The sequence below is a fragment of the Neoarius graeffei genome, chromosome 2, assembly GCF_027579695.1.
Source record: "Neoarius graeffei isolate fNeoGra1 chromosome 2, fNeoGra1.pri, whole genome shotgun sequence".
In the NCBI taxonomy this organism is placed as follows: domain Eukaryota; kingdom Metazoa; phylum Chordata; class Actinopteri; order Siluriformes; family Ariidae; genus Neoarius; species Neoarius graeffei.
Genome location: NC_083570.1, coordinates 2145642 through 2171159, shown reverse-complemented (window position 1 = coordinate 2171159; position 25518 = coordinate 2145642). Strand labels below are relative to the sequence as shown.

The following is a 25518-nucleotide window of genomic DNA, read 5'->3' as shown; positions in this document are numbered from 1 at the left end:
TATTGTCACACCACTCTGGTCTTGAGTGAAACCACAGCTAATCTTACAGGAACCAATTCATTATCATGGCCTGCAGTGAAAGAAATGCTTTCACTGGGACGAAATTTCACCAGTATTGTGTCTTTAAAGCAGAAAAGGGGACAAAAACTCATCAAATGACGTGAATATTGAGATACTTGGATGAGGTCACTGACCACATTTTTAACCAGGGAATTAGTAATTGTATTGAAATATATTTTAAAGTAACCTCCCAACCCTGACAATGCCTACAATGCCTATTTGTTCAAACAAGGTATGATATTCCCTAATATGTATTATGCTGTCACTCAAACTCAGGGGGCGTAATCTATTTCTATACTATAAAAGCACCAGAGCTGCATGACCCATAAGTTATTCAACTGTGACCTTACACACTGGTTTACAGTCGTAGCATGTGATACATGAGGGGTTTCTTTTAACTCTGTAGACATTAGTGAAATGCTGTATTCATGAACCTGATGGAGTTTAGACACAGTAGTGACACATACAGTGTCGAGTAAAAGCGAGCTGTGCCTAGCCGATCGAGCAACTCATCAATACGAGGCATTGGGTACGCATCGAATTTAGACACCGCATTGACTTTTCTATAGTCTACACCGAACCGGACCGACCCGTCGGCCTAGGGTACCAAGACCACCGGGCTGCTCCAGTCACAGTGGAACTCCTCGACGATGCCCATTTCGAGCATGGCCTCGAGTTCTTCCCGAACCACTTTTTTCTTGTCCTCGGGTAACCTGTAAGGGCAGCGACGCACTACCACCCCCGGGGGCATCTCAATGTGGTGCTCTATGAGGTTGGTGCGGCCGGGCAGGGGCGAGAACATGTCCGAAAACTTGGTCTGCAACTGGGCAACCTCCGCGAGTTGGGTCGGGGAGAGGTGGTCTCCACAGGGGACCGGAGAGGTACGCGATGCCAATGTTCCCTTTTGAACCTCCGGCCCCAGCTCCGCCTTCTCCGGAACCACCGACACCAATGCCACGGGGACCTCCTCGTTCCAGAGTTTGAGCAGGTTGAGGTGGTAAATCTGTAGCGCCCCACCCCTATCCATTCGCCTCACCTCATAGTCAATGTCCCCGACTCGCTGTGTGACCTCAAAGGGTCCTTGCCACTTGGCGACCAATTTGGAGCTCAATGTGGACAATAGTACGAGTACTTTATCTCCCAGTGCGAACTCCCTAAGGCGCGTACCCTTGTCGTACAGGCAGGTCTGTCGTTCTTGGGCCTGCTGCAAATTCTCCTGTGTTAGGTGAGTGAGTGTGTGAAGTTTTGCGCGCAGGTCAATAGCGTATTGGATTTTGTTTTTACTTTGTGAAGGTCCCTCCTGCCAATTTTCCCGCAGCACATCTAGAATGCCGAGCGGCTTACGCCCGTATAACAATTCAAATGGGGAGAACTCCATGGAAGCTTGGGGGACCTCTCTCACTGCAAAGAGCAAGGGTTCGAGCCATTTATCCCAATTACGTGCGTCCTCACTTAAGGATTTTTTAATTATGTTCTTGAGGGTGCGATTGAACTGTTCCATGAAACTGTCCATTTGTGGGTGATACACGCTGGTGCGGATTGGCTTAATACCCAAGAACCCATACAGTTCGTTCAGTGTACGTGACATAAACGAGGTGCCTTGGTCAGTCAGAATCTCTTTCAGGATTCCAACTCGGGAGATAACGCAGAAGAGTGCCTCTGCAATACTGCGTGCTGAGATATTGCGACGAGGCACTGCTTCCGGGTATTGCATTGCATAGTGCTCTAGAACTAATATAAAGCGGTACCCTTGTGTTGACCGATCTAATGGCCCGACGAGATCCATCCCAATTCTTTCGAACGGGGTCTCGATTAATGGTAGAGGGTGCAAAGATGCTTTTGGAATGGCCGCTGGATTTACTAACTGGCATTCGCGGCATGCCGTACACCACCTACGGACATCGCCGCGAATCCCCGGCCAGTAGAATCGGGCCATTATTTGGGCTAGTGTTTTATCCTGTCCTACGTGTCCAGCCATGGGATTAAAGTGAGCCGCCTGGAATACCAATTCCCGGCGGCTCTTTGGAATTAAAAGCTGCGTGACTCACTCTTTAGTCTGAGTGTCCTGCGTCACTCGGTATAATCTATCCTTCATAATCGCGAAGTAGGGAAAGGACAGGGTGGCGTTTGGCTGGAGCGTTTGACCATCGATTACTCTCACTTGGTCAAACGCATGCCACAGAGTCTCGTCTCGCGACTGCTCTTATGGAAAATCCACGAGGGATTCCCCAATAGAGAGAAGAGGAGCCGGCGGCTCCTCACTCTTGCGCGGAGCTGACGTAGACAGCTCTGTGACAGCTGCTCCTGCCAACGCAACACCGGGACCTCCCCCTGTTAACTTATGGCAGGACCCACTGTCCACTAAATGTGTCAATAAATCCCAAAATCCCAGCCAATCTGTCCCCAAAATTATTGAGTGGGTAAGGCGAGGATTAACTGCCGCCTTCACTATAAATTTTTCCCCTAGAAACAAAATGTGGACCGACACTAGAGGGTAGTTGTGAACATCCCCGTGCACACACAACACCTTCGCCAATTGTGCTCCCCCCAATGCCTCGTCTTACACCAGGCTTTGGGGGATTGAGGTCTGATTACAGCCAGAATCCACCAACGCCTGATATGTATCCCCTTGGATACTCACCAGTATGCGATACACTCTGGCCCGATCGAGGGTGGCTCCTGGCATGTCGGGGATCCGAACCACCGCGCCCACCTCCATTACTGAGCACTGCTGTTGGAGGTGGCCCAGCTCCCCGCAGCGCCAGCAAACCGGCCCGGGCTTCCTCTCTGCACTAGTGCTCTGGGGCTCACTCACCTGGGGGGGGGAGAGACAGACACAGAAGGGAGACACGGGAGGGCACCGCGGGTGCGGCGGGCCAGCTGAGGTGGCGCCGGCCCCCGTCTCCGCGGTGGGGGAATGGGGCGAGGAGGAGACACAGAAGGAGGGGGGAGAGAGAGAGAGGAAAGAAGAGAGAAGGTCGTCTGCTGTCCTGCCATCAGGACAGCTGCCAAATGGTCCTCCGCCAGCTCGATTGCCTGATCCAGCGACGCCAGGCGGTGGCACTGGACCCACTCTGCGGTTCATGCTGGTAAACGCGCTATGAACTGTTCCAGTACCACCTGGTCGATGAGTCCCTCGGCGTCATGGTTGTCGGCCATCAACCACTGCCAGCAGGCGTCCCGGAGTTGCTGGCCGAACGCGAACGGCCGGCCGACTTCCTCCAAGCGCAAAGCGCGGAAGCGCTGATGTTGTTGCTCGGGGGTGCGTCCCACCCGCTGGAGGACGGCCCGGCGAAGGTCCAGGTATGCCAGCCGGCGGTCAGCGGGGAGCTGTAGCGTGGCTCTCCTGTTAGTAGAGGGAGGAGGCGCGCCGCGCGCTGTTCCACCGGCCACCCCGAGCTCTCTGCTACCTGCTCAAAGAGCGTGAGGAATGCCTCAGGGTCGTCCTGCGGGCCCATCTTCGTGAGGGCCCGCGACGGTGGAGATGGTGGACCCCGCCGACGCGAAGAGGTGCCGGAACGCCCGACGATCTTCCTGTTGTGCCAGCACCAGGGCCTCGAGCCGTTGTTTTTGCTCCTTTCGGAGGGCGAGCAGCGCCTGGTGCTGGCTCTGTTGGGCCATGGTGAGGACGTGGATCAGGTTGGCGAAGGGGGAGGACTCCATGGGGTTGTTCTCTTCTGTGCTCTCCCGGGTTCCGGCACCACTGTGACAGTTCATGTAGGTGGGTGGAGCACAGAAGGACGGCAGGCCAGAACTGAGTTCACAAAATTCTCTTTTATTTAGCTTTTCAGCATTCATATATACTCTCACACACGCTCAGACACACGCACACACATCAGCCGTCTGGTTCGGGAGAGAGCCCCCTCTGCTCTCGTTCTCTCTCCTTAAATAGGGCGCGGTCACTGGGAAGACACACAAACACATTAATTAACGACAGGTGTAGTGATTCTGCCATTTACCTTCCCTGACTCCGCCCTCCTGTCACAGACCGATGCTTGACCACACCCCCGCTGCCACACGGGGATTGTTAGCAGAATTACAATTTCAAAATAGGTTTTAAAATGGACAGTATACTGCCAGTGCACATGCACACACATATTACAAAACTTCACGAGTCTCAGGGCGGAGTATACTTCCGTGGACATGGCTTCTCACAACACAGACACGAACATGCACATGGCTGTCTCCAAAGTATTCACGATTTTCTGCTGTTACACAAGCTGAATGCATGTATAATTCGGCTTTATTGTCACACCATTCTGGTCTTGAGTGAAACCACAGCTAATCTTACAGGAACCAATTCATTATCATGGCCTGGAGTAAAAGAACTGCTTTCACTGGGAGGAAATTTCATCAGTATTGTGTCTTTAAAGCAGAAAAGGGGACAAAAACTCATCAAATGACGTGAATATTATGATACTTGGATGAGGTTACTGACCACATTTTTAACCAGCGAATTACTAATTGTATTGGAATATATTTTAACGTAACCTCCCAACCCTGACAATGCCTACTTTGCCTATTTGTTCAAACAAGGTATGATATTACCTCATATGTATTATGCTGTCACTCAAACTCAGGGGGCGTAATCTATTTCTATACTATAAAAGCACCAGAGCTGCATGACCCATAAGTTATTCAACTGTGACCTTACACACTGGTTTACAGTCGTAGCATGTGATACATGATGGGTTTCTTTTAGCTCTGTAGGCATTAGTGAAATGCTGTATTCATGAATCAGATGGAGTTTAACCAATCTGATCGCTGTGTGAATTTCTCCTGTCCAGAGAGATCTGTATCTCCTGCTGCTTATATCTTACTGTACGTGTGTTCAGCTGGTGTGGTTCTTCTAACAGTGTGTGGAAATCTGCTCGTCATCATCTCTGTTTTTCACTTCAAGCAGCTTCACACACCAACAAACACACTCGTGTTCTCTCTGGCCGTGTCGGATTTCTTCGTTGGTGCTTTTCTAATGCCGCCGATATTGATCTGGATAATCGAGTCATGCTGGATATTTGGGAGAGACGTCTGTCTCTACCTTTTAATGATTTCTGGTTTCATCACAATCGTGTCCGTCTATAATGTTGCTCTGATTGCTGTTGATCGATATTTGGCTCTCTCAAACCCCTTTCTCTACATGAACCATGTCTCTGTGAGGATCACTCGTGTTGTAATTGTTTTTGACTGGGGTGTAGTGATGGTCTATAACATGGCACTCTTATATTTCAATGGAAACTTCATGAATGTTTTACTGTGTCCTGGAGAGTGTTTTTACTTTCTAAATGAGGTTTGGTCTGTAATTGATATTGTATTTTCATTTATCTTTCCACTTTCTGTTATAATCATATTGTATACTCGGGTTTTTGTGATTGCTAAGAAACATGCCACTGTGATCAGAGAGCTTAATAATCACACACGGTCTAAAACACAGAAAATCACATCACACTCGATGAAATCTGAGAGAAAAGCAGCTAAAGTCCTCGGCATTTTAGTTTCTGTATTTCTGGTGTGTTTACTTCCATATTTTATTTACAGCTTATTAGGTTATGTTATTGAAGTCCAGCAAGAAACTGTTCATATTATCATTTTCATAATTTGTCTTAATTCCACCATTAATCCATTTATTTATGCTCTGTTTTACCCGTGGTTCAGGAGGTGCATTAAATTAATTATCACTCTGCAAATATTCCAAACAGACTCTGCATTAATCAATGTATTTTCATAAACAGCTGGGGCTTTCTTTGTTTGTTTTTTTGTTTTGTTTTAATTCCACCTGATCATGTTCCCAAATATTGCTGTTAACCTAGTAACAGAGGACGTAAAGGGAACATTAGAATTTGGTTCTCTAAAGGTTAGGTTATAACCAAACCAAAAACTACCATTTAAAAAACGTTCCCTTTGGTTACAGCAAAAACCAAACAAAGGCTAACGTTCCTTGAACTTTTAGGGAACCCCTCATATGAAACGTTAGCCAGTAGTTGCACTGCTATCACCACACAACGTTATGCTTGGCTGTTTTTTGGTTGTTCTGAGAACCAGTGCTGACAGTTTTTGTTTCCTTGATATTTTACACTAGGCCAGCCTAGTGTGACATTATTTATTAATTTCTCCTGTTCATTTTTATGGTAGGGGTAAATTGGACTAAAGTGCAAATAGAGTAAAATACAAAAAGTTATGATATTTGTTTTAAATTCAGTGAAATGGAGACATACACAAAAGTAGGTCTAACTTACAAAGAGTGCAAAGAGTACCATACAAAGTGAATTATATTGCAAGTTGCATTCCAACCGGGGTTCCCCATTCATTGTGTGTGTGGTAGGCAAGAGCCTAATTACCTGATAATGCAAGCCATTGGTAGGCTGCTATTAAGATTCCACATATTAAATGGCTGATTAGCTGGCCATTGCATTTTATCTTTTGCAAACTTGTTTAAAGACAACATTATTGGTGCTGGATTTGGTGGACCCCTTGCATTTGTGGCCTTAAAAACAATATTTCAAATTATATCCCGCAGTACAACAGTTTTTTCCCCCTAATGATTTGGTATGTTCTCTCCTTTTTCTCTTGGCTATGAAAAACTGTGTGTATATCACTGTATTAGTGCAGCCTTCATTCATTGTTTCTCCATTCATTGTTTTTATAGCACATTAATTGAACCAAAGCTGAAATAGAAAGAGTAAAGTAGGCTCCAATAAAATAAGTACAGATGTCTCAAGTTGTTTTAAGTTGTTTTAAATTCAGTGAAATGCAGACACACATAAGTAGGCCAAGAGCCTAATTACTTGATAATGACAGCCATTGTTAGGCTACTGCTATTCAGATTACACACATTAAATGGCTGATTAGCTGGCCATTGCATTTTATCTTTTGCAAACTGGTTTAAAGACAACATTTATTGATGCTGGGCTTTGTGGACCCATTGTATTTGTGGCCTTAAAAAACAATATTTAATTTTTTATCCTGCAGTACAACACAGTTTTTTCCCCTAATGACTTGGTATGTTCTCTCCTTGTTTCTCTTGGCTATGAAAAACAGTGAGCATATCACTGTATTAGTGCAGCCCACAGACCTAAAGTAAACTATAGACCCTTTTCAGTCACATGACCTTCGTAAACGCGACCGCCATTTTGGACATGTAGTGGACTTCAGCTCGAATCGGTTTGAATGCGAGGAAGGCGACAAACGAAAAACATAAAAGAAAACGGAGCGAGATGCAGAAAACACCTTCACTATCCAGCGACGTAGGGCATTTACAGGGCGAGCAGAGGGAGAGGTATTTGCAAAAATTGAGGTTAGCAGGCTTAGAGAATGACGTTTACCTGCTTCCACCAGGATTGTTCACTGACGTACGGAAGTACACGAAGCCCTCATCTTTACCTGACTTCGGTCCACATGATCTGTATACCTATGTCGTTAAAAACCCATCGCCATACACATACACGCCAACGTCCGAGGTTCCGGAGCGCGCTCCGGCTTGCTCCCCCTCAAATTAAGCAGCAAATTAATTTGAGAGGAACCTCGGCCGGAGCACTCCGGGAGCAAGCCGGCGCACGCTGCTTAATTTGAGGGGAACCTCAGCCGGAGCACTCTGGGAGCAAGCCGGAGCGCGCTGCTTAATTTGAGGGGGAGCAAGCCGGAGCGCGCTCCGGAACCTCGGACGTTGGCTCCAGCAGCTATTTATACTGGATCCGATGTAAATAGCTGCCGGATCATAATTACAGTAAACTAGTAAATACAGTAAAGGAAAAACTTGAGACTGAAAGGTTTTAACAGTCATCCCAATGACTGAACGTAAACATTGCTACAGTAACATACCAGCTACTTGTTGACATTAGCTAGTCAACAATAGCTACTACAGAAGAACAAAGAGGTTACAATGGGTTATTTTAACCTATTTGGTTACACACTCGCCGCCACAGAATGTTAACACCAATGTAATGCCTTTTCTGGCTAATTTTATTCGTCTTACCTCCAACAAAGTGGTCACTACACAAGCGTTGGTATGCCGAGGGCTGCCAATCTTTCCTGTTACTGGCCGCTATCCATCTTCTCCATTGAGATCCGATAAAATGATAAACCTTGCCTTGTTTGTTGATGGTTACTACATCCAGGTGCACAACAATATAGTGGCATGATGGAAGTCTTGCTGAAAGTAAAAGCTTTCTTTGCTGCCATTCCTCAATGTTGGCTGTGGTAAACTACTGGTAGTACATGTCCAAAATGGCGGCCGCATTTGTCATGACGTCACGTGAAAAGGGTCTATAGACCACTTTCACTGATGTCACCCGAAACTGGAAGTAAACAGACCCTGCGCCATTTTGGAAGACCAACAAACTCGTGATTAGGGCAGCGGTATGTGAACCCACGAGAATAAAGTGGAGTGGCAAACGACTTAAACAAACAAATCTGAGCTCTTTTATTTATGATTTATTGGCCCAACAGTAGACTTGAAAGAAACCTGTGTGAGACTTGGCAAAAAACTGTGGATATAATGGATAAGTCTGTGCATGATCTGCGGACACTTTGAGGTAAGCAAACGCAAGAAATTCAGATTTAAAACATGCTAAATTGGCCTCAAGTTGATAACTGTATGAGGAGCAAGCCTCCCAGACTTGTACAATTTAATAATAATAATAATAATAATAATAATAATAATAATAATAATAATAATTTAGGATGGTTTGGGGCTTGCTCTCCCTCCTATTATATAAATAAAACATAGTTGTTGTGTAGGCATATATCATAAATACATATGTATAATTTGGATAAATTAACCTAAATTATGGATACCTTAATAGTAACAAAAAGTACTAATTTTTCAACTGAAAAGATATATTATTAAAAGATAAATATCAACAAGATTACCTTGGCCATAACTATGTGTAGGTTATTCTGAATAACAGCTGTAATATCACGAACCAAGCCACTAACAACATAATTGTAAGCCTGTAGGCCTTTGTAGGCTTTCAAGTCATCAGCAGTGTAGGCAGTGGGTGTAAGCAACAAATAGTTTACAATGTCTGGGTAGCAAACAGATGGCAGAATTGGTGTCCGGTCCTCCTTATGTATCTGACACGGAGAAATAATATAAATCGTGCTGCCTACCAGATTACAGTCGTCTGTTTTATTGTATCAGTACTAGTATCACTGACTATACTCATCAGTCATAGATTAGTCGAGTACAACATGACCAGGTTGCTTTTTTTCCATTTGACTGTCGCAAGTTTTTTCAGGCTGGTACAGTCAAAAATTGAAAAACGTTTTGGCCTACTAAACTAGTCATCGATTCTACTAGTGTATTAATTGGAGTCGACATGAAAACGTTCGGTAAAAACTTTAAACCAGTACAATCTCTTCTTCAAAGTTTCACCAAATGGTTTTATTTATGCAATTTAAAGATCATAATACTGTATAACTTTGGTCGAGTAAAAACACGGAGCAAAAACATGGCTGAATCCTGAATGACTCCTATTTGTTTAAAGAGTGGACTACATAGGTGGCAAAATGTAATTTCTTTTTCCCTGCCATGGAAGCGCACTTGTATACCGAGGAGGAAAGCAATTTGCATTACAGCCGTGAGGCGGCTCGGCTCGGTTTTCCCTTTCAGGCGCTCTCGTTTTCTGTTAGAATTTGGTAAAGAAAAACATATATATATTATTTACCAGCTTACCGGGTCCATTAACATAAATCTGACAGCTGACAAGGTCGGGATATAAACGAACTTTTGCGTTAAACTGTGTGCTTGGATTCACATAATTTTTTCTGAGTCTTATCATATGGGTCAAACCCATCAATCACAGCCAGTTTCTCCACATACCGTGCCCTTTCTGCAGCTGGTAATGTACTCACATAACCCGAATTATTATCCATCGTGTCACTTTACTCTCGCTCGTACTTTGTTTTATATTGTGAGTGCATGTACTTGGTCTTCCAATATGGCGCCTAACAAAATCTCGTGGCGCGGTGACATCATGTGAAAGGGGTCTATACTGGCAGTCGGTCACGTGGTACCGGAATCTGCAGCCTCATCATTTGTCTCACGATTTGGATTTGGCTGCCAGTTTGTGACACACACGTTCTCCCCTGCGACTGCATCCATAAGTGCCTGCACCCAGACACTGAATATCAATAGAAATCTTGTTGAAATGAAACTATGAAGTGACAGGGACATACACCCACTCTGGCATCTTGATTTATTCATAAGATGTCTTTTCATCACCCTTTTTAAAACTTTCATTATCAATAGGGCAGGTTCTTAACATAACGACTTTGTTTATATGTAGGCTTTGTTACATGAAATTTGGCATGATGGTGTATATTATTCTCTGGCCTGTACCTACGAGGCCTTTTTCTCAACAAAGCATGACATCATTTATTATGTTGTCAAAGAAACTGGGGAGGCGTGATCAATTTCTGAACTATAAAATCACCAGGGCTGTTTGAGTCATAAGTCATTTAATTAGTTACTGTTTTCCTTGAAGCTCTGTAGGCATTAGTGAAATGTTGTATTCATGAACCTGATGGAGTTTAACCAATCTGATCGCTGTGTGAATTTCTCCTGTCCAGAGAGATCTGTATCTCCTGCTGCTTATATCTTACTGTACGTGTGTTCAGCTGCTGTGGTTCTTCTAACAGTGTGTGGAAATCTGCTCGTCATCATCTCTGTTTTTCACTTCAAGCAGCTTCACACACCAACAAACACACTCGTGTTCTCTCTGGCCGTGTCGGATTTCTTTGTTGGTGCTTTTGTAATGCCGCCGATGTTAATCTGGATAATCGAGTCATGCTGGATATTTGGGAGAGATTTCTGTACCAGTTTTTTATCGATTAATGTTTTCATCACAATCGTCTCCATCTATAATGTTGCTCTGATTGCTGTGGATCGATATTTGGCTCTCTCAAACCCCTTTCTCTACATGAACCATGTCTCTGTGAGGATTATTCTCGTTGTAATTATTTTTGACTGGGGTGTAGTGATGGTCTATAACTTGGCACTGTTATATTTCAATGGAAACTTCATGAATGTTTTACTGTGTCCTGGAGAGTGTTTTTACTTTCTAAATGAGGTTTGGTCTGTAATTGATATTGTATTTTCATTTATCTTTCCACTTTCTGTCATAATCATATTGTATACTCGGGTTTTTGTGATTGCTAAGAAACATGCCACTGCGATCAGAGAGCTTAATAATCACACACAATCTAAAACACAGAAAATCACATCACACTCGATGAAATCTGAGAGAAAAGCAGCTAAAGTCCTCAGCATTTTAGTTTCTGTGTTTCTACTGTGTTTTCTTCCATATTTTATTTATAGCTTATTAGGTGATGTTATTGAAGTCCAGCAAGAAACTTTTAATACAATCATTTTCATAATTTTTCTTAATTCCACCATTAATCCATTTATTTATGCTCTGTTTTATCCATGGTTTAGGAGGTGCATTAAATTAATTATCACTCTGCAAATATTCCAAACAGACTCTGCATTAATAAACGTACTTTCATGAACAGCCTTTTTCTACTCCACTTGATGTTCCCAAATATTCTTTCGATTACGTTCATTATGCCATATATTAAATATGCTTTATATATATATATATATATATATATATATATATATATATATATATATATATATAAACAGTCCTTAATCTATAATCTTATATATATATATAGTCCTTAATCTTTCAGCTTTCATTTCCTGATATTTACATATAGATGTATTAAACAGACAAGAACATGACACCACTGGTGTGCCAAAGTAGACAAACTGATAGTCTTTAGGTAAATTAAAGTAATTACTACTTAATATTTGGTTGCATATCCCTTGTTTGCAATAACTACATCAAGCCGGTGACCCTGTGACATCACCAAACTGTTGTATTTTTGTAATGGGTTTCCAGGCTTGTAGCACAGCTTCTTTCAGTTTTATCACTTCTCTCTATACATGAGTGACCTCTGGCCTCATGAGTTGGAGAACCAGACACTCCAGGGTCTTCATAATATGGGATGTTGAGGCCACTGGGCAGTGATCGTTTTTCTCAACTGGTCGCCCTACTTTGGGCATCGGTACGAGACAGGATGTTTTCCACTGCACTGGAACTTTGCCTAGTCATAGACTCATGTTGAAGAGCCACCAGAGGGGCTCAGCTAGCTGGGCTGCACAGTCCTTCAGGAGTCTTGGACACACACCATTTGGGCCTGCTGCTTTCCCTGGACGCAGTCTCCCAAGCTCCACCCTCACCTCATCAACTGTGAAGGATGGGGGCAGGTAACCAGAAGTGGTGGGTGTTGCAGCTGCATTGGTAGGGGAGCTGTTGCATACAGGAGACAGTAGAGTGGACAGTTGAGCAGGAGCAGCATCTGAAGTGATGGTGGGAGAGCCAAATACTTGTTTTGTAATGTTGAGTAGCTAGTCTGATAATAATAAGAAGGAATTTGGACTTACCTGAAGTAGGCTAAATGTAAAATAACAGCATTCTAGGCTGTAGGTGAATATCTTTTAATGTTGTTATTTTTATGTATAATGTTATTTTAGTCAGCAGCAACTGTTAACTGAAATTATAACATTTAAGATGTTAACATCGTCCTGGCCTGCAGGCAATCCCTGGTGGGGTCAACAATGAAAAAACAAAAAAAACAATTACAGCGTTTTTTTTCAAAAACTGAGCAATGTAAGTATCATATTGCCTGTTAACTTTCCCAGATGTGGCAGATATTCTTTTGATAATGTTGAGTAGCTAGTCTGACAATAATAAAAAGGCATTTGCACTTACCTGAAGGCACGAGTGTGAATCATTTCAATTTTTTTTTTTTGTTATTAATTTTTGGGCATTCCCTTTTTGTTAGAAGTTACAGTTAAAGTTTTTGTGATGATATTCTTCATCCTGCTGAGATCAGCAAATGTTTAAATAAAACATGCAGAAGGCATGAAATCTTGGAGCCTGATTAATATACCAGACAAATAACAATTTGATCATGTATGGCTAGTGTTGACCAGGTAGGCCTTTGTCTACCAATGTTCATTCAGTTAGAAATCTCACAATTCTAATGTATATTGAAGCTTCAGTACATACAGTGTGTATATATATATATATATATATATATATATATATATATATATATATATATATATTATATGCATTTTCACAAAATGGAATCATTTGCTGACAGCTCAGTCCCCCCCAGTTCAAAAATCCTATCTGCACTCCTGATTGGCTATAATAATAATAATAACAAGTGTTGCCAGGCAAAACAGACCTCGCGTGGTAGCACCAATGACTTGACCTGCCTGATATTTGACCCCCAACCACAAAGAAACTATGAGAGATACCCCATCATGTAGCATATCAATGGAAGCAGAATTGAAAGATGAACATTTTGGATTTGGTTTGAAGTAAATATGATGAATATGAAGGAAGATATTGCAAAAACATGATTTTGACCTTTTTGGTGACCTTAACCTTGAACAGATTACCCTTAAAATGTTGCAGGTTCTATTTGAGACCAATACCCATCTATCCTGAAAGTTTCATGAAGATTGGTCCAGCCATTTTTCCATAATGTTGCTAACAAAATAACAAAGAAACAAACAAAGAAACCCCACCGAAAACAATACCTCGTCCCCTGGTGGACTCCGTCCCAGGCAAGGTAATAATAATATATACAGTATGTGTCCACAACTTACATAACATATCATTTGGTGTTTTGGAATTAAGATACAAAAATGTAACTGTGTTCTGCTAAAGGTAAGGCAAGGCAAGGCAAGTTTATTTATATAGCACATTTCATACACAATGGCAGTTCAATGTGCTTTACAGAAGTAAAAACAAAAACAGTAAACAATAGAGAAATAAAATTAAATAAAATAATTTTATTTTTATTCTAAAACAATTAATTAAAAGAATTAAAAGAATTAAAAGAAAATAAGAATTAAACAATAGTAGAAATAAAATAATAAAATGAATTAGTAGTTCAAATAGGAGGAGAAAAAGAAAAAAAACAGCAAAATAAAATAGAATAAAGTTAAAGTAAAGTTAAAACATGCAGAAAGTAAAGATTATAAAAAATGTAAAAAAGACAATATTAGTTATTTAACAGAAAGCATCTGAAAACAGCTTGGTCTTTAACCTAGATTTGAAGCTGCCAACAGCTGGAGCATTTTTAATGTCCTCTGGCAGTTGGTTCCATAGCTGTACTGCATAGTAGCTAAAAGCTGCTTCACCACACTTTGTTTTAACAACTGGCTTTAATAGTAAATTTTTCTGTTTTGATCTGGTAGATCTGATTGGGTTAGGCCGCTGAAACATATCAGAGAGGTAATTGGGCCCTGTACCATTTAGAGATTTGTATACCAGCAGCAATACTTTAAAGTCAATTCTGTAGCTTACTGGAAGCCAGTGAAGGGACCTTAGAATTGGAGTAATGTGCTCTGTTCTTTTTGTTCGTGTGAGAACCCTCGCCGCTGCATTTTGAACCTGCTGAAGTCGTTTGATGGTCTTTTTTGGCAGGCCTGTGAAAAGGCCATTGCAGTAATCAACCCTACTAGAGATGAAGGCATGTATTAGTTTTTCCAGATCATTTTTTGACATAAGTCCTCTTAGTTTGGAAATGTTTTTTAGGTGATAAAATGCCGTTTTAGTGATTGCTTTCATGTGACTGTCAAAGTTTAGCTCGCTGTCAATGAAAACACCAAGATTTTTAACCATTTCTTTAGTTTTAATCCCTTTTGTGTCAAGAATAGTGGTAATCCTGAGTCTTTCATCTTTTTTTCCAAATAGAATTACTTCTGTTTTATCTGTGTTCAGCTGAAGAAAATTTTGTGACATCCAGCTATTGATTTGATCGATACATTGGTAGAGACATTCAAGGGGGGCATAATCATTAGGTGATAGAGCAAAATGAATTTGGGTATCATCTGCATAGCAGTGATACAAAATTGAAATTTTATTGATAATTTGCCCAAGTGGGAGCATATAAAGGTTGAAAAGTAATGGTCCAAGAATCGACCCCTGGGGGACACCACAGGTCAAGGACATTGACGTTGAGGAACAATTTCCCAGGGTAACAAAGAAGCTTCTATGATTTTAACCAATTGATAACTTTACCAGTCAATCCAACCCAGTGTTCAAGTCGATATAGCAGTATGTTGTGATCAACAGTATCAAAAGCTGCACTGAGGTCCAGTAATACCAGGACCGATGTTTTGCCTGCATCAGTATTAAGACGTATGTCATTTATAACTTTAATCAGCGCTGTTTCAGTGCTATGATTGGCACGAAATCTCGTCTCGTCTCTCGTCTCGTCTTCTTCCGCTTATCCGGGACCGGGTCGCGGAGGCAGCAGTCTAAGCATGGAAGCCCAAACTTCCCTTTCCCCAGACACCTCGGCCAGCTCCTCGGGAAGAACACCGAGGCGTTCCCAGGCCAGCCGAGAGACATAATCCCTCCAGCGTGTCCTGGGTCTTCCCCGGGGCCTCCTCCCGGGGGGACATGCCTGGAACACCTCCCTGGCACGAAATCCTGACTGAAAAAAACCTGGCCTTGTTAGGTTTTTTTTTTTTTTTCCCAGCAAAACCCTAACAAGGCCAATATCAAATCTACCATTCATCGGGAAAATCCTGGAAAAAATTGTCTTCAATCAATTAACTGCCTTCTTGATATCAAACAGCCGTTTTGATAATTTTTTTTTTTTTTCTGGCACGAAATCCTGACTGAAAATTATCAAAACGGCTGTTTGATATCAAGAAGGCAGTTAATTGATTGAAGACAATTTTTTCCAGGATTTTCCCGATGAATGGTAGATTTGATATTGGCCTTGTTAGGGTTTTGCTGGGATTCGAACCTGGTTCGTTGGTGTGATGATCCAGCAAACCCCCACTAGGCCACCAGGGGGATGACTCAAATGCAGAGGCGTGAGGCAGAAGTAGAAAAAGTAACAAAATGTTTATTTATACTATGTACACTATATACAATCCAGGGCAAAACAAAAAAACAAAAACAAAGTGTATAATTCAAAAGTTCAAAAGGAAAAAGGCAAAAATGCAAAAGCTCAGAAGATCCACAAAACACAGTCACTACTAATTCCAAAATAAGAGCAAGGTGCAAAACAAACAACACAGTACAAAGGAAACTGGAGATAAACATAACAGCACAAAGACTCCGTGACAAGAGGACTGAACTCAGGGGTATAAATACACAAACTAATTAAGGACACAGGTGAAGATAATTAGGACTAAACAGGCAATTAACAAAAACACAAAACACAGGAACAGTGGCGGCCTCTAGAGGCCAAAATAAACATGACACAAAAAGGAAATAACAGCGGCCTCTAGAGGCCAAAACAGTTCAAGTCCTAACATACAGAAAGGGAACATGGTGAATAAAGGGGCACCCAGGAAGTACAACTCACTCTCCATACCAGAGGCACTCGAAACTGCCAAACAGCGACTAACAGCTCTGGCCACCCAGTTGAAGAGATACACCAAGGAGGGAGAGGCCAGGAGAATAAACAAGCTGTTCTCCACTGAACCAGCCAAGGTGTACTCTCAGTGGCAGGAGAACAACAACCGGTCAGACCTACCAAGAGCTGAGGTGGAAAAATACTGGAAAGACATATGGGAAAGAAAGGCATCACACAACACCGATGCCCAATGGTTAGTGGACCTAAGAGCTGACCACAGCAACCTCCCAGAACAAGAACCAGTAACCATCTAAATGGCAGACGTCCAAGAAAGAGTGTCAAAGATGAAGAGCTGGACAGCACCAGGCCCCGATGTGATCCATATGTACTGGCTGAAGAAGCTAACTGCACTCCATGAATGCCTAGCAGCACAGATGAACCAGCTGCTGAGGGATGGAACCCACCCAGAATGGCTAACCCAAGGCAGGACAGTCCTAATCATGAAGGACCCCCAGAAGGGACCCATCCCATCCAACTACCGGCCAATTACCTGTCTCTGCACAACATGGAAGGCCCTGTCAGGCATCATTGTGGCAAAAATGATTAAGCATGTGTCTCAATACATGAGTGAGGCACAGAAAGGAATTGGCAGTAACACCAGAGGAGCCAAGCACCAGCTACTGGTCAATAGAACAGTCGCCCGAGACTATAAGAAGAGACAGACCAACCTGTGCACTGCCTGGATTGACTACAAGAAAGCCTATGACTCAATGCCACACACATGGATACTGGAATGTCTGGAACTGTATAAGATCAACAGGAACCTAAGGACCTTCATCCAGAACTCAATGGAAATGTGGAAGACAACCCTAGAGGCCAACTCAAAACCCATTGCCCAAGTCAACATCAAGTGCGGCATATACCAAGGAGATGCGCTATCACCACTGCTGTTCTGCATAGGCCTGAACCCCCTCAGTCGGATCATCATGAAGAGCGGCTACGGGTACCGATTCCGTATTGGGGCAACAATCAGCCACCTGCTCTACATGGATGACATCAAGCTGTATGCCAGGAATGAGCGAGAAATAGACTCGCTGATCCACACCACCCGGATCTACAGCGATGACATAGGGATGTCATTCGGATTGGACAAGTGTGGCCTGATGGTCTCAAAGAGAGGCAAGATGATCCGGACTGAGGGGATTGACCTACCAGAGGGCAACATAGGTGATATCCAAGACAGCTACAAGTACCTTGGCATCCCACAGGCTAATGGAAACCACGAAGAAGCCACAAGGAAGTCAACCACAGCCAAATACCTCCAGAGAGTAAGGCAGGTCCTGAAAAGTCAGCTGAATGGTAAGAACAAGGTCCGAGCCATCAACATGTACGCACTACCAGTCATCAGATACCCGGCTGGTATCATAAACTGGCCAAAGGAGGAGATAGAAGCCACAGATATCAAGACTAGAAAGCTCCTCACCATGCATGGAGGGTTCCACCCCAAGTCCAGCACCCTGAGACTATACACTAAGTGAAAAGAGGGAGGCCGAGGGCTAGTGAGCATCAAGACCATGGTCCAGGATGAAACATCGAAAATCCGAGAATACATCAGAAAGATGGCCCCAAAGGATGAACTGCTAAGTGAATGTCTCAGGCAGCAGAACCCTGATGAGAGTGCAGAGGAGGAGGAGGAACAGACAACCTGGAGAGACAAACCCCTACATGGCATGTACCACCGTCAGATAGAGGAAGTGGCTGATATTAAGAAATCCTACCAGTGGCTGGATAATGCAGGACTGACAGACAGCACAGAGGCACTAATCATGGCAGCACAAGAACAGGCCATAAGCACAAGAGCCATAGAGGCCAGGATCTACCAGAGTAGATCAGACCCAAGATGCAGACTGTGCAAATAAGCCCCTGAAACAGTCCAGCACATAGTAGCAGGGTGTAAGATGCTAGCTGGATCAGCGTACATGGAGAGGCACAACCAAGTGGCTGGGATAGTATACAGGAACATCTGCAACCAGTATGGAATAGAAGTACCCAAGTCCCAATGGGCCATACCACAGAAGGTGGCTGAGAACAACAGAGCCAAGGTTCTCTGGGACTTCAGCTTCCAGACTGACAAACAGATCCTGGCTAACCAACCAGACATAGTGGTGGTGGACAAAGAGCAGAAGAGGGTGGTGGTGATAGATGTGGCGATCCCAGCTGACGCCAACATCAGGAAGAAGGAACATGAGAAACTTGAGAAGTATCAAGGGTTGAAAGAGCAGCTGGAACGGATGTGGAAGGTCAAGGGTTGCGTGGTCCCCATGGTAGTGGGGGCACTTGGGGCAGTAACCCCCAAACTGGGAGAGTGGCTCCAGCAAATCCCAGGAACAACATCTGAAGCCTCAGTCCAGAAGAGCGCAGTCCTAGGAACATCGAAGATACTTCGCAGAACCCTCAAACTCCCAGGCCTCTGGTAGAGGACCCGAGCTTGAGGATGACATGGATACCACCCCCCTGCCGGGGGTGAGAAGGAGATTTTTTTTTTATGTGTATATATATATATATATATATATACACACACAAGCCCGATTCCAAAAAAGTTGGGACAAAGTACAAATTGTAAATAAAAAACAGAATGCAATGATGTGGAAGTTTCAAAATTCCATATTTTATTCATAATAGAACATAGATGACATATCAAATGTTTAAAATGAGAAATTGTATCATTTAAAGAGAAAAATTAGGTGATTTTTAATTTCATGACAACACATCTCAAAAAAGTTGGGACAAGGCCATGTTTCCCACTGTGAGACATCCCCTTTTCTCTTTACAACAGTCTGTAAACGTCTGGGGACTGAGGAGACAAGTTGCTCAAGTTTAGGGATAGGAATGTTAACCCATTCTTGTCTAATGTAGGATTCTAGTTGCTCAACTGTCTTAGGTCTTTTTTTGTCGTATTGTAACAAACTCGATGCTACAGTATCTGTAGCTGTGTACTGTGGCTGATGCTACAGTATCTTCCGTTTTATGATGCGCCAAATGTTTTCTATGGGTGAAATATCTGGACTGCAGGCTGGCCAGTTCAGTACCCGGACCCTTCTTCTACGCAGCCATGATGCTGTAATTGATGCAGTATGTGGTTTGGCATTGTCATGTTGGAAAATGCAAGGTCTTCCCTGAAAGAGACGTCGTCTGGATGGGAGCATATGTTGCTCTAGAACCTGGATATACCTTTCAGCATTGATGGTGTCTTTCCAGATGTGTAAGCTGCCCATGCCACACGCACTAATGCAACCCCATACCATCAGAGATGCAGGCTTCTGAACTGAGCACTGATAACAACTCGGGTCGTCCTTCTCCTCTTTAGTCCGAATGACACGGCGTCCCTGATTTCCATAAAGAACTTCAAATTTTGATTCGTCTGACCACAGAGCAGTTTTCCACTTTGCCACAGTCCATTTTAAATGAGCCTTGGCCCAGAGAAGACGTCTGCGCTTCTGGATCATGTTTAGATACGGCTTCTTCTTTGAACTATAGAGATTTAGCTGGCAACGGCGGACGGCACGGTGAAATGTGTTCACAGATAATGTTCTCTGGAAATATTCCTGAGCCCATTTTGTGATTTCCAATACAGAAGCATGCCTGTATGTGATGCAGTGCCGTGTAAGGGCCCGAAGATCACGGGCACCCGGTATGGTTTTCCGGCCTTGACCCTTACGCACAGAGATTCTTCCAGATTCTCTGAATCTTTTGATGATATTATGCACTGTAGATGATGATATGTTCAAACTCTTTGCAATTTTACCCTGTCGAACTCCTTTCTGATATTGCTCCACTACTTGTCGGCGCAGAATTAGGGGGATTGGTGATCCTCTTCCCATCTTTACTTCTGAGAGCCACTACCACTCCAAGATGCTCTTTTTATACCCAGTCATGTTAATGACCTATTGCCAATTGACCTAATGAGTTGCAATTTGGTGCTCCAGCTGTTCCTTTTTTGTACCTTTAACTTTTCCAGCCTCTTCTTGTCCCTGTCCCAACTTTTTTGAGATGTGTTGCTGTCATGAAATTTCAAATGAGCCAATATTTGGCATGAAATTTCAAAATGTCTCACTTTCGACATTTGATATGTTGTCTAGGTTCTATTGTGAATCCAATATCAGTTTTTGAGATTTGTAAATTATTGCATTCCGTTTTTATTTACAATTTGTACTTTGTCCCAACTTTTTTGGAATCAGGGTTTTATATATATATATATATATATATATATATATATATATATATATATATATATATATATATATACTGTAATTATAATGCCAATATACTTGAACTGTAATTATAATGTTACACATGGTTGCACACCACTAGATGCTGCTACTATTAGCCACTTTACTTGCCCCTAAGGTTTTATCTACTGTGCTTTGTCTTGGGTGTATTCTCCATGCAGGATCTATACAAATGTGTTTGTATATAGTAGCTAGTAGTTCAATAGTAGTTTTTGTATATTGTATATTGTACATACCTTTTCTTTTTTTCTATGTGTGTGTGCACTTTATGGAGCAGCTCTGAATCTCATTATACTCTGTGTGATGACAATGAAGGCTTTCTATTCTATTCTATTCTATTCTATTCTATTCTATCTTTTTATAAATGGGGTTAGCTTGTCTAATGTAGCATGTTGGGGAGAATCATAGTATTGTATCTAGATTTCTGATAAAATTTTAGGTATGATACCATGTATAACACTCATAATTATTGCTCATTTCATAGGGGGACGGGGACGGGGAAGGGGGGATTGCTGGTATGTGCCGTGGGAGCGTCTGCCCAAATTTTTTAGGCCGAGATGAACTTATAGTTTTTGATTTAAAAAAACTTTCCAATATGTAATGCCAATTGTACATGCCTGTTCTTTAACTCAAAATCACCATCTTGATCTTCAGATTGACCGTATGGTATCTGTATTACATTACACAACATCCTGTCCAGATAAAACCTAGTTAGTACACACAACAGTTGAAAGGTAAGTGATAAGTGATGTTGAATGTTGCCTGCTTAATATGCAAGAGCTCCTGCTACCATGATAACATCAGAAAAAAGCTTAAGAGAATTATATGATAGAACTTTTTTCTGGTTTACACTTCATTTTAAAGGATTAGAGTATTCAAAGACATGAATAGCTAAAATGCAGAAATATAATACTGTAGAGCTCGTTTATATTAAAAGGTGCATTGATTTTTTGAAATCATCATATGTGAATTGATTAAAAACAAGTCTCTTGTACCATATTAATCATTTTCACCTGGTAGTCCACCAAGAAGGGGAATTTATTTCCACAGAAATTGCAACTTTTTGCTGATAAAATTAATGGTTTTGGGGGAAAAAAATAGCCAAAAATCATAAGCCCCTGGAGCCCCTGGGCCCTGCCCCCCTGGGCCATGGGCCCCGCCCCGGTTTTTTCAGACTTTTTAAATATTTTTCATTCTCATCCCTGATACTTCCATGGACATGGCTTCTCACAACACGGACACGAACATGCACATGGCTGTCTCCAAAGTATTCACGATTTTCTGCTGTTACACAAGTTGAATGCATGTATACTCCGACTTTATTGTCACACCACTCTGGTCTTGAGTGAAACCACAGCTAATCTTACAGGAACCAATTCATTATCATGGCCTGGAGTGAAAGAAATGCTTTCACTGGGAGGAAATTTCACCAGTATTGTGTCTTTAAAGCAGAAAAGGGGACAAAAACTCATCAAATGACGTGAATATTGTGATACTTGGATGAGGTTACTGACCACATTTTTATCCAGGGAATTAGTAATTGTATTGGAATATATTTTAACGTAACCTCCCAACCCTGACAATGCCTACTGTGCCTATTTGTTCAAACAAGGTATGATATTACCTCATATGTATTATGCTGTCACTCAAACTCAGGGGGCGTAATCTATTTCTATACTATAAAAGCACGAGAGCTGCGTGACCCATAAGTTATTCAACTGTGACCTTACACACTGGTTTACAGTCGTAGCATGTGATACATGAGGGGTTTCTTTTAGCTCTGTAGGCATTAGTGAAATGCTGTATTCATGAACCTGATGGAGTTTAACCAATCTGATCGCTGTGTGAATTTCTCCTGTCCAGAGAGATCTGTATCTCCTGTAGTTTATATCTTACTGTACGTGTGTTCAGCTGCTGTGGTTCTTCTAACAGTGTGTGGAAATCTGCTCGTCATCATCTCTGTTTTTCACTTCAAGCAGCTTCACACACCAACAAACACACTCGTGTTATCTCTGGCCGTGTCGGATTTCTTCATTGGTGCTTTTGTAATGCCGCCGATGTTGATCTGGATAATCGAGTCATGCTGGATATTTGGAGGAGGTGTCTGTCTCTACCTTTTATTGATTAGTGGTTTCCTCACAATCGTGTCCGTCTATAATATTGCTCTGATTGCTGTGGATCGATATTTGGCTCTCTCAAACCCCTTTCTCTACATGAACCATGTCTCTGTGAGGATCACTCGTGTTGTAATTGTTTTTGACTGGGGTGTATTGATGGTCTATAACTTGGCACTCTTATATTTCAATGGAAACTTCATGAATGTTTTACTGTGTCCTGGAGAGTGTTTTTACTTTGTAAATGAGGTTTGGTCTGTAATTGATCTTGTAATAACATTTATTTTTCCATGTTCTGTCATAATCATATTGTATACTGGGGTTTTTGTGATTGCTAAGAAACATGCCACTGCGATCAGAGAGCTTAATAATCACACATGGCCTGAAACACAGAAAATCACATCGCACTCGATGAAATCAGAGAGAAAAGCAGCTAAAGTCCTCGGCATTTTAGTTTCTGTATTTCTGGTGTGTTTACTTCCATATTATATTTACAGAGTTTTAGGTTATGTTATTGAAGTCCAGGAAGAAACTTTTCATTCAATCGTTTTCATAATTTGTCTTAATTCCACCATTAATCCATTTATTTATGCTTTGTTTTACCCATGGTTTAGGAGGTGCATTAAATTAATTATCACTCTGCAAATATTCCAAACAGACTCTGCATTAATCAATGTATTTTCATAAACAGCTGGGTTTTTTTTATTGTTTTTTTGTTGTTTTTTGTTTTAATTCCACCTGATCATGTTGCCAAATATTGCTTTTACTGTATATTCATCATTATCTTCTTCTCCCTTGTCCAGCACTGCTGCCATTCCGGCTCCATTTGGACTCTCTTGAGCCATGTCATAATAACTGGATCATAATTTTAAGCCAGATGCCCTTCCTGCCACAACCCTCACACCGGTTCATCAGAGGGTTCACCATCTTGCTTAAGAAAGGTCCCAAGCACCTCGAGTGGAACAAGGCTGCGGAGGATGCCTTCAAAGAGCTCAAATCAGCCATCACAATAACACCAATTCTCAGACATCCAGATCCTTCAAAATCATTCATCGTGGCTGTAGATGCCTCCGAGACAGAAATGGGAGAGGTGTTGTCACAGCGCTTTGGGGAGAAGCCCAAGCTACACCCTGTTGCCTTTTTTTTTCGAAGAAACTCTCAATGTCTACACAGAATTATGACATCAGGAATCTGGAACTTCTTGCAGTAAAGCTTTCCCTAGAGGAATGGAGACACTGGCTTGAGGGGGCCACGTATCCATTTGTTATTCTCTCTGATCCTAAGAACCTTAAATATCTAAAGACAGCAAAATGGCTGAATCCATGTCAGGCAAGGTGGGCATTCTTTTTCACACCTTTCCAGGTCACCATCTCCAACTGTATTGGTTCCAAAAACACTAAGGCCAATGCATGATCCATAATTCAGACATCTACAACCATCAGCCAAGAACCCACTCCTATCCTGCAGCCTACATTGTTTTACAAAAGTATTTATCCCCCTTGATGTTTGTCCCATTTTGTTGCATTACAAGCTGGAATAAAAATGGCTTGTTTGGGGGGGGGGGGGGGGGTTTCGCGTCATTTGATTTATAAAACATGCCTACCACTTTAAAGGTGCAAATTTTTTTGTTTTTTTATTGTGACACAAACAATAATTAAGAGGAAAAAACAGAAATCTGGAGTGTGCATACTGTAGGTATTCACCCCTTTCATATGAAATCCCTAAACAAGAGCTGGTCCAACCAGTTAACTTCATAAGTCATATAATTAGTTGATTAAGATCCATCTGTGTGCAATAAAGTGTCCTATGATCTGTGACATGATTTCTGTTTAAATCAACCTGTTCTGGAAGGCCCCTGACTCTGCAACATTACGAAGCAAACAATATGAAAACCAAGGAGCCTCCAAACAGGTCAGAGACAAAGTTGTGGAGAAGTATAGATCAGAGTTGGGTTATAAAAAAAATCCCAAACTTTGAATATCCCACGGAGCACCATTAAATCAAATATAGCAAAATGGAAAGATTATGGCACCACTACAAACCTGACAAGAGAAGGCCCCGCCCACCAAAACTCACAGACCAGGCAAGGAGGGCATTAATCAGAGATGCAACAAAAACACCAAAAATAAAACTGAAGGAGCTGCAAAGATCCACAGCGGTATCTGTGGAGTATCTGTCCATAGGACCACTTTAAGCCATACGCTCCACAGAGCAGGGCTTTATAGAAAAGCGGCCAGAAAAAAGCCATTGCTTAACGAAAAAAAAAAAAATATATATATATATATATATATATATATATATATATATATATAAGAAAACACATTTGGCGTTTGCCCAACAGCATGTGGCAGATTCCCCAAATACATGGAAGAAGATTCTCTGGTCAAATGAGACTAAAGTTGATATTTTTGGCCATCATGGGAAACAACATATGTGGTGCAAAGGCAACATTTTCCATCACCCTGAGAACACCATTCCTACAGTGAGCCATGGTGGTGGCAGCATCATGCTGTGGGGAAGTTTTTCATCTGCAGTGACAGGACAGCTGGTCAGAATTGAAGGAAAGATGGATGGCACTCAATATGGGGCAATTCTGAAGGATAACCTGTTTGAGTCAGCCAGAGTTTTGAGACTGGGATGAAGGTTCACATTCTAAC

The 25518-nt window shown here is 42.2% G+C and overlaps 3 protein-coding genes across 3 annotated transcripts; all 3 read left to right on the top strand.

Moving 5' to 3' along the window:
* The first annotated feature begins 4792 nt into the window (after positions 1-4792).
* On the top strand, positions 4793-5785 carry LOC132871377 (trace amine-associated receptor 13c-like). Its single transcript, XM_060905497.1, has one exon. It carries the CDS (start codon positions 4793-4795, stop codon positions 5783-5785), a length of 993 nt encoding a protein of 330 aa, XP_060761480.1.
* Positions 5786-10571: 4786 nt separating this feature from the next.
* LOC132871368 (trace amine-associated receptor 13c-like) lies at positions 10572-11564 on the top strand. The gene has a single exon (XM_060905484.1). It carries the CDS (start codon positions 10572-10574, stop codon positions 11562-11564), a length of 993 nt encoding a protein of 330 aa, XP_060761467.1.
* Positions 11565-22555: 10991 nt separating this feature from the next.
* LOC132871358 (trace amine-associated receptor 13c-like) lies at positions 22556-23548 on the top strand. The gene has a single exon (XM_060905472.1). The coding sequence runs from the start codon at positions 22556-22558 to the stop codon at positions 23546-23548; it is 993 nt and encodes a 330-aa protein (XP_060761455.1).
* Positions 23549-25518: the final 1970 nt, after the last annotated feature.